Raw genomic sequence first — 10,391 nt, 5'->3', positions numbered from 1 at the left:
TGCATCCTTCTGCTTCAGGGCATGCACTCACCACCAGCTGTACTCACACAGGAAATGTTCTTTCCCATAACTATGCAATTGGCCTGGTGCATTCAGGGAAGCGGTTTTTCACCTTCCTCTGAAGCATTCGGCATGGCTCACTGCCAGAGAGCAGGATATGAGACTGCATGGACCAATGGAGTAGAGGAGAGTTTTTCCTTGTCTATGTCTATAGGATGTATGGGGAGCACCCAGTTACCATGGTGCTGGCAGCCACAGAAATGAAGAAGGATGTTCTGATCTGGTGGTTAAGGCCCTGGACTGGGACTCAGACAATCTGAGCCTTGTTGCTCTCTCTCTCTCTGACTTCCAGTATGACACTGGATGTCACCTGGCCCCAGATTATTAAAGAGGGTTAGGCGCTGCTGCACTCCATTTTACACCTAACCGATTTAGGAGCCAAAGTCTCATTGTCAAAAGGGATTTCGATCATGTGTATAGTGAGAATTTTCGAACACTCATGCAATTATTTAACTTTCTCTCTGTGTGTCTACTCAATATTTTGCTTGTAGAGAGAAATAGAATCATAGGTCAGGAAGGGACCTCAAGAGATCATCTAGTCCAGTCCCCGGCACTCAAGGCAGGACTAAGTATTATCTAGACCAGGGGTGTCAAACTCAATTGCACAGGGGGCCAAAACTCAAAACTCGCGGGCCGAACAGTATAACCCAGGGGTGTCAAACTCAATTGCACAGGGGGCCAAAACTCAAAACTCGCGGGCCGAACAGTATAACCATTTATTTAACAGACTAAATATTTATGTTTTTTAACCATTAATATGAACCAAAATACAGGATATCATTCCAAAATAAATACATTTCAACTTAAAATATTTTGCTCTTCATAAAAAAATATCCTGTCAATACAATACATTCAAAATCTGTACATGCTGGAATATTAAAAAATCTGAAAATATAAATAAAAAATTGAATTTAAAGCAAAAGTATAATCATAACAAATCATAACATTCCATTTTCTTGTCCTATTTAGTCAGAGCCTGATACTTGGAGTCTTTTCTTTGCAACAAGTTCGTTTATGTTTGGGGTTAGGTTCTGTGTTGTGAAGATTCTCAGGATCGATTGCAGGTGTTCATCAGTGAGGCGACTCCTGTGTGACGTTTTGTTAATTTTCATCACAGAGAACAGCTGCTCGCACAGATATGTGCTGCCAAACATGGACAGGATTCGAGCCGCATGTTGGCGGAGCTGCGGCATCGCTTCAGGAATGAAGCGAGTGAACTGTGCTGGCCCCGCAGTGTCGTACTTTGCCTTCAGTGTCCCGTTACATTGCAGTTCTATCAGCTCCATCTGCATTTCTACAGGTGCGGTTTCCACATCGACTGCAAATGGGTTGCGAAGCAGCTCGAAGTTACTTTTCTGTGCCTCAAAGTCACTGAAGCGCCGTGCGAACTCAGTGCGCAGCGCGCTGAGTTTTTCAGCAAAGGTGGCATTTGGGAAAACTGTGGCACTTTCTTGGTTCCGTATTACTTGGCAACAGGGAAAGTGAGACAAGTTGCATTGGTGCATTTGTGTCTCCCATAAGCGCAGCTTCACTTGAAATGCCTTCACTGCATCATGCATATCGGTTATTATGTGCTCCCGTCCCTGGAGTTGAAGGTTTAAAGCGCTAAGATGCGACGTTATGTCAGCCAGGAACGCCAACTCACATTTCCACTTTTCATCCCGCAGAACTGTGCAGTCTTTCCCCTTACTGTCCATGAACTGGCAGATTTCCTCTCGCAGCTCAAAGTGTCTTTTGAGAACTTTTCCCCGACTTAGCCACCGGACCTCCGTATGATATGGCATATCGCCAAACTCGCTATCTATTTCCCGCAGAAAAGACTGGAATTGGCGGTGATTTAAACCGTGGGCTCTGATAAAGTTGACGGTTTGTGTTACAGTGTTCATCACATGATCCATTTTTAGGACTTTAGCACTCAGCGATTCCTGGTGTATGATGCAGTGATACACTGTCAACTCACCGGCACAGTTCTCCTCCCGCATCTTTGAGCGCATCCTTCCCACCAGTCCATTTTTTTCACCACACATAGCAGGTGCGCCATCTGTTGTAAGTCCAACGAGTTTTTCCCACGGCAGTTTCATGTCGGTTACACTTTGAAATACATTTCCAAAGATGTCTTCTCCTTTCGTTGTCCCGTGCATCGATTTAATGTCCAGTATTTCCTCTGTTACGCACAAATTGGAATCCACACCACGGATAAATATCGCCAGCTGTGCAGTGTCAGTCGCGTCAGTAGTTTCATCCACGGCAAGGGAGTATGCAACAAAATCTTTTGCTCTTTCAATCAACTGTGTTTTCAAATCAGTCGCCATCTCACAAACCCGATTAGCAACAGTGTTTCTGCTGAGGCTTACATTTGCAAACGCTCGCGTTTTATCTGGACAAAGGACGTCGCACACTTTCATCATACAATTCTTTACGAATTCCCCCTCGGTAAACGGCCGTCCTGATTTGGCGATCTCTTCGGCCACAATGAAACTTGCTTTCACAGCAGCTTCACTTTGTGATTTTGCTTTGGTGAAAAACGTCTGCTGGGATGTCAAATTCTTCTTCAACTCCTCTACCTTTTGTAGCTTCTGTCCTGCGCTCAGGTTTTTGAATTTGTTCTCATGTTTCGTCTCGTAGTGCCGTCTTAGGTTATACTCCTTCATTACAGCGATATTACTCCCGCAAAGGAGACACACTGGTTTACCTGCAATTTCAGTAAACATATACTCATTCTCCCACCGGCTTTGAAAGCCTCGGTTTTCAGAATCAATTTTTCTCTTGGCCATTGTTGGGGTCTAGCTTTGATTTGATATTAGCGTTGTATACATCAACAGACCGCGAACTTGAACCGTGGCTTGCCGTTGGCGGCAATTGCACTGCATCATGGGATTTGTAGTGTGTGTTATTGGGGCGTCATATCACAGGGCCATTAAAAACAGATATATAAAACGATTTCGCGGGCCGGATATAATTGTATGGCGGGCCGGATGTGGCCCGCGGGCCTTGAGTTTGACACATGTGGTATAACCATTTATTTAACAGACTAAATATTTATGTTTTTTAACCATTAATATGAACCAAAATACAGGATATCATTCCAAAATAAATACATTTCAACTTAAAATATTTTGCTCTTCATAAAAAAATATCCTGTCAATACAATACATTCAAAATCTGTACATGCTGGAATATTAAAAAATCTGAAAATATAAATAAAAAATTGAATTTAAAGCAAAAGTATAATCATAACAAATCATAACATTCCATTTTCTTGTCCTATTTAGTCAGAGCCTGATACTTGGAGTCTTTTCTTTGCAACAAGTTCGTTTATGTTTGGGGTTAGGTTCTGTGTTGTGAAGATTCTCAGGATCGATTGCAGGTGTTCATCAGTGAGGCGACTCCTGTGTGACGTTTTGTTAATTTTCATCACAGAGAACAGCTGCTCGCACAGATATGTGCTGCCAAACATGGACAGGATTCGAGCCGCATGTTGGCGGAGCTGCGGCATCGCTTCAGGAATGAAGCGAGTGAACTGTGCTGGCCCCGCAGTGTCGTACTTTGCCTTCAGTGTCCCGTTACATTGCAGTTCTATCAGCTCCATCTGCATTTCTACAGGTGCGGTTTCCACATCGACTGCAAATGGGTTGCGAAGCAGCTCGAAGTTACTTTTCTGTGCCTCAAAGTCACTGAAGCGCCGTGCGAACTCAGTGCGCAGCGCGCTGAGTTTTTCAGCAAAGGTGGCATTTGGGAAAACTGTGGCACTTTCTTGGTTCCGTATTACTTGGCAACAGGGAAAGTGAGACAAGTTGCATTGGTGCATTTGTGTCTCCCATAAGCGCAGCTTCACTTGAAATGCCTTCACTGCATCATGCATATCGGTTATTATGTGCTCCCGTCCCTGGAGTTGAAGGTTTAAAGCGCTAAGATGCGACGTTATGTCAGCCAGGAACGCCAACTCACATTTCCACTTTTCATCCCGCAGAACTGTGCAGTCTTTCCCCTTACTGTCCATGAACTGGCAGATTTCCTCTCGCAGCTCAAAGTGTCTTTTGAGAACTTTTCCCCGACTTAGCCACCGGACCTCCGTATGATATGGCATATCGCCAAACTCGCTATCTATTTCCCGCAGAAAAGACTGGAATTGGCGGTGATTTAAACCGTGGGCTCTGATAAAGTTGACGGTTTGTGTTACAGTGTTCATCACATGATCCATTTTTAGGACTTTAGCACTCAGCGATTCCTGGTGTATGATGCAGTGATACACTGTCAACTCACCGGCACAGTTCTCCTCCCGCATCTTTGAGCGCATCCTTCCCACCAGTCCATTTTTTTCACCACACATAGCAGGTGCGCCATCTGTTGTAAGTCCAACGAGTTTTTCCCACGGCAGTTTCATGTCGGTTACACTTTGAAATACATTTCCAAAGATGTCTTCTCCTTTCGTTGTCCCGTGCATCGATTTAATGTCCAGTATTTCCTCTGTTACGCACAAATTGGAATCCACACCACGGATAAATATCGCCAGCTGTGCAGTGTCAGTCGCGTCAGTAGTTTCATCCACGGCAAGGGAGTATGCAACAAAATCTTTTGCTCTTTCAATCAACTGTGTTTTCAAATCAGTCGCCATCTCACAAACCCGATTAGCAACAGTGTTTCTGCTGAGGCTTACATTTGCAAACGCTCGCGTTTTATCTGGACAAAGGACGTCGCACACTTTCATCATACAATTCTTTACGAATTCCCCCTCGGTAAACGGCCGTCCTGATTTGGCGATCTCTTCGGCCACAATGAAACTTGCTTTCACAGCAGCTTCACTTTGTGATTTTGCTTTGGTGAAAAACGTCTGCTGGGATGTCAAATTCTTCTTCAACTCCTCTACCTTTTGTAGCTTCTGTCCTGCGCTCAGGTTTTTGAATTTGTTCTCATGTTTCGTCTCGTAGTGCCGTCTTAGGTTATACTCCTTCATTACAGCGATATTACTCCCGCAAAGGAGACACACTGGTTTACCTGCAATTTCAGTAAACATATACTCATTCTCCCACCGGCTTTGAAAGCCTCGGTTTTCAGAATCAATTTTTCTCTTGGCCATTGTTGGGGTCTAGCTTTGATTTGATATTAGCGTTGTATACATCAACAGACCGCGAACTTGAACCGTGGCTTGCCGTTGGCGGCAATTGCACTGCATCATGGGATTTGTAGTGTGTGTTATTGGGGCGTCATATCACAGGGCCATTAAAAACAGATATATAAAACGATTTCGCGGGCCGGATATAATTGTATGGCGGGCCGGATGTGGCCCGCGGGCCTTGAGTTTGACACATGTGATCTAGACCATCACTGACAGGTGTTTGTCTAACCTGCTCTTAAAAATCTCCAATGATGGAGATTCCATTACCACCCTGGGAAATTCATTCTAGTGCTTAACCACCCTGACAGTTAGGAAGTTTTTCCTAATGTCCAACACAAACCTCCTTTGCTGCAATTTAAGCCCATTGCTTCTTGTCCTATCCTCAGGTGTTAAGAAAAACAATTTTTCTTCCTCCTCCTTGTAACACCCTTTTACATACTTGAAAACTGTTATCATGTCCCCTCTCAGTCTTCTCTTTTCCAGACTAAACAAAACACAATTTTTTTTCAATCTTCCCTTATAGGTCATGTTTTCTAGACCTTTAATCATTTTTGTCACTCTTCTCTGGACTCTCTCCAATTTGTCCACATCCTTCCTGAAATGTGGCACCCAGAACTGTACACAATACTCCAGATGAGGCCTAATCAGTGAGGAGTAGAGCAGAAGAATTACTCCTGTGTCTTACTTACAACATTTCTGCTAATACATCCCAGAATGATATTCTCTTTTTTGGCAACAGCATTGCACTGTTGACTCATATTTAGCTTGTGGTCCAATATAACTCCCAGATCCCTCTCTGCAGTACCCGTTCCTAGGCAGTCATTTCCCATTTTGTAATACACTGATTGCAGGGAAAGCATGTTGCATTTCAATCTCCTCCAATAAAAGAAACAGAATTTTTCCAGGAGGCACAAAAAGTTAGTCAGCTGTTAAAGAAAAGGATTACCCAAAGGCTAATATACCCCACCTTGGACATGACATATCAATCTGACAAATTAACCAGGGTTTGACCAGAGTAGTACTTGCAGGGGAGGTCTCCTCTACAGAAAACTGCAGAGAGTAGAGTGGGGGTTTCAGTAGATAGCACTTCTTCCCAATCATTACTGAACTAATCCACAAGTATGGCATTAGGTGCAAGTGCTGGCTTGCTGGAGGTTCCTCCTTTTGGAGGACTACCTGCATTAATTAGAGTCTTAGCAGATCTGTAAGAATTATATCGTACCCTGGCTAAATTCTAACTGGGATTACTAGTGTCTGCCTAAATTCCCCATACACTGAGAGACTCTTCATTCCCTTTCCTAAACTGATCACTGTGCGTTTTCAAACAATTTCCATATTTCACCCCAAATTTGGTTGTATCGCAGTGTTGAGTGAAGCGATACCTATCTTTACAGCTCATAAAGCACAGGGCAAGGCACTACATATTGTATGGGTAGGACATTGTATAATAAATACTTAGCCTGTTTAAAACATTTGTGATTTTTAACTTACCATGTAATAAGAGAACAGTGATTTGTAAAGACAAGCACTAGTGGATCACTTGCTGTAAAGATGCAGATCATTTTCCACAATAATTTAGGACACTTTTTCTTGGCATGTCAGAGAGAAATGCTAGTCTGAGGAGATTATTATGGGCTTTCAGGATCAAAGAAAGATTTGTGAATATGCCGAGTATTTGATCTAGGCTTCCTACATGCTGTAGAAGTTGGTCATTAGGGCATCAGAATAATGTCATTAGCAGTATAGCAGTTATAAGGATGAAGAGAGTCATAGGGCTTCCTATGGAGAAAGTTTATTTTACTTGGTAGGTAGTATAGCGAGATGGACTGTTCAATATCAAGTAAACTGCTATTTGCTGTACATTCATTTATTCTGCTCACACCTATTACTTCCTGTGGTAGGTTATTCAAGAATCTACTGACCATTTCCGAGAAAAATTCTCTCATTTCTAGCCTATACCTGACCCGTCTTAAGTTCAAATCCTGTCCACAGATTTCCCTTCCCTTCCTTTCTAGGCACTTAGATAACATGACAATAAGCATGCTAGAAAAACCCTGAAAATTTCTAGAGTCTGAATAAGATTTTCTATGGGTTCTTGTATGGGCTTTTCAAGTATTTGTAAATGATGAGAGGACCGAGGTTTTGATCAAATACCATAAAGTCTATATGCTTATGTGATTCTTATCCAAATCATGTTAGTCTTGAGAAGCAGTGTTATTATTATCCACCACAACCCTCAAATCTTTTCAGAGTCACGGCTTCCCAGGATAGAGTCCCTGACACAGGATGCACCAGGCTCAGAGGCCCTCTGCTGGAGGCCTGGTGGTCCTACCACACCCGGTCCAAGGAAAGAGAAGTACAGATGAGTCCTCCAGGCGGCCTAGAGCAGCTGTGAGAACAGCCAATCAGAGAGGCTGCAGGTAGCAGCCAATCAAAGCCCAGGAGGCTCATATAAAAGGAACTGCTGGACAGAACAGAGCAATTGTTAGCTGGAGTCAGGGGAGCAAGGATGGTGCTCCTGGCTGGCTGCAGCACTGGACAGAGCAATTGCTGGCAGGAACTGGAGGAACAAGGAAGGAGCTCCTGGCTTGCTGCTGGAACTCAAGAAAGACTTCAGCCCTGGGGCCGGGGTGAAGGTACTGGGGCCATGGGGAAGTGGCCCAGGGAACAATAGCAACAGAACACAGTGAAAAGGGAAGCAGCAAGTAGCTGCTATTTATAGGGTCCCTGGGTTGGGACCTGGAGTAGCGGGCGGGCCCGGGTCCCCCCCACCAGCCACTAGGTAAGTGGCTTAAGCCATGAGATGGGAGTAGTCCAGGAAAGGGACTGAAGACCTGGAAGAGGGTCAGCCTTTGTGGGACTTTGATATCCCCTGGAAGGAGAGCGAGTGAACGGAACTAGTGATTCAGTTGGAAAGCTGGGGTCAGGAAGGCTCACTACAGAGCAAGAGTCTCCAGGAAGGAGGTCCTGGGGGCACTGCTCCAAACCAGAGCAGGGACTATTTGAGAGAGAACCCAGAAAGGCCTGAGAGACTATTTGAAAGTTAGCCCAGGAGGGGCTATAACCCAGGTACAGTGATAGGCCCTGTTGGACTGATTAAGGACTGAGCCCATGGAGGGCTGCAGGAAGAGACCAGCTAAGGCTTCTGTGATAGGCCCTGTTGGACTTGTACCCTGGAAGATGTCTATTTTGTTTTGTTCACATATGAACTGTGTCTAACTTGGCCGGAGGGCTGAGTCACCAAGTACCCACCAGACGAGGGTGGTAGCCTGCAGAAAGCACTGTGGGCAGAGCAAACTTGAAAAAAGAGAGCAGGCACGTGCATACCCGATAAAGGGCACTCGTGAGAGGTGACTGGGCCCCAGCACAGTCCCCTATCCTGTAATTCTTTGTTCCTGAATGTGTACATTTATGTTTAGATGTATTGTTTGCTTGTGATCTGGATCACTCTGTATCAGTGAAAATCTGCGTCAGAAAAAAAATTCTTGGCACATACAATGATGATGGAAGAGAAAGGATGGTCCAATAGTTAGGGTACTAGTCTGAACAAGTCACTCCTCCCGTGACCTTGTGACAATCAGGGTACAACCCCCTCAAGGAGAAAACAGTGGATCTGTGTGATGTTGTATTCCATATGCATTATGGAAATATGCTTATGAATATGACATAACTGGAATATGCTTTACGCTAAATATCCCTTGTATGGTATCATTAGAAAGTTTGTAATCTACTGAGTGTGTTCATTCTATTTGTTTGTATGTATTATTTCTATGTCTGGAGTTAGGAGAATAAGATATAAACTTGTATTACTGTTGTAAACATATTAAGTGGAAGCCATTAAGGGTGCTTCAGAATCAATGAACTGTGAGTGGGTTTATTTACCTGCAAGCCGCCTTGTGTACATGGGGGCCAGCCTGTGGGTAATGAAGAATGAGGTCTCACGGGGACATGTGACTGTCACCTGATGCTGAAATCCATCTTAAATCTGGTACTTTTCCATTTAGAAGGAGGGGTGGGAACCCAGAGAGTCAAGATTCCCACCTTATGCCAGAGCTATAAAAGGGGGTGGAACAGAACGGGGGCGGGGGGGGGCAGTCATAAGAAAACCCCTAGTTACCACCTAAGATGTCTGCTGGAACAAAGTCTGTACCGGGGAAAGGATTGGGCCCAGACTAGAAAGGAATCTAGTCTGTGAAAGAAGCTTATTGGAATATCTCTGAGGGTGAGATATTACATGTAATCAGTTTCTTAATGTATTAGGCTTAGACTTGCATGTTTTTGCTTTATTTTGCTTGGTGACTTACTTTGTTCTGTCTGTTATTACTTGAAACCACTTAAATCCTACTTTTTATACTTAATAAAATCATTTTTGTTTATTAGTACACCCAGAGTAAGTGACTAATACCTGGGGGAGCAAACCAGCTGTGCATATCTCTCTATCAGTGTTATAGAGGGTGGACAATTTATGAGTTTATCCAATATAAGCTTTATACAGAGTAAAATGGATTTATTTGGGGCTTGGATTCCATTGGGAGCTGGGTGCTGGAGTCAGATCTATTTTCATTTAAAGCCTGCAGCTTTGGGGGTGTGGGCTAGACTTGGGTCAGTGTTGCAGCAGGCTAGCATGTCTGGCTCAACAAGGCAGGGTTCTGGAAGTCCCAAGCTGGCAGTGGAAATGGGCTCAAAGGTAACTTCAGCATGTCAGGTGACAGTCCCAAGGGGGTCTCTGTGACCAAACCCATCACAGTTTAAAGCCCAAAGAGTAGGCTATTGAATCAGCTGGTTGGATTCAATGTTACTGCACATAAAAATATGTCAAGTAAGGTCTTTTTTGAAAGCTTGTAATGTTCTGAACTTGATGGTCATTATGACTGTAGTTATGAATTTATATATAGATAGAACTGAGTTCATAAAGCTTTACCTTCACCTCATAGCATGACTGTGAGAAGCCAGGCAGCGAGGGGTTGCCTCCCCAACCAGACAAGACTAGCTTCAAGCATCTAGCATTATATAATCCAGGAACAGACAATGATGGGCCATTAGGGTTAATAGGAAAACACAGACATCCAGGCTAGAATTTTCCCACCCTACATAAACATGAATCTCCGTGCCAGGAGAGAGAGAGAGAAAAAGTAAAGGAAAAAGGGCCCTTTTTAAAAGGAGGCTTGAAACTGAAGCCTTCATCCAGAATGAAGGACAATCTCAAAGTTGGGGG

The 10,391-nt window shown here is 43.9% G+C and overlaps 2 protein-coding genes across 2 annotated transcripts; both read right to left on the bottom strand.

Annotated features, from left to right (window-relative positions):
* Positions 1-762: 762 nt before the first annotated feature.
* LOC135972716 (general transcription factor II-I repeat domain-containing protein 2A-like) lies at positions 763-3,069 on the bottom strand. Its single transcript, XM_065551738.1, has one exon. The coding sequence runs from the start codon at positions 2,832-2,834 to the stop codon at positions 1,026-1,028; it is 1,809 nt and encodes a 602-aa protein (XP_065407810.1). The 5' UTR covers positions 2,835-3,069; the 3' UTR covers positions 763-1,025.
* An 11-nt stretch (positions 3,070-3,080) lies between these two features.
* On the bottom strand, positions 3,081-5,400 carry LOC135972715 (general transcription factor II-I repeat domain-containing protein 2A-like). Its single transcript, XM_065551737.1, has one exon. The coding sequence runs from the start codon at positions 5,135-5,137 to the stop codon at positions 3,329-3,331; it is 1,809 nt and encodes a 602-aa protein (XP_065407809.1). The 5' UTR covers positions 5,138-5,400; the 3' UTR covers positions 3,081-3,328.
* Between the last annotated feature and the right edge of the window lie 4,991 nt (positions 5,401-10,391).

Source organism: Chrysemys picta, chromosome 7 (assembly GCF_011386835.1).
Source record: "Chrysemys picta bellii isolate R12L10 chromosome 7, ASM1138683v2, whole genome shotgun sequence".
NCBI lineage: Eukaryota > Metazoa > Chordata > Testudines > Emydidae > Chrysemys > Chrysemys picta.
Note: the sequence above shows the minus strand (reverse complement) of the source record. Positions and strands in the feature narration are given on the sequence as shown.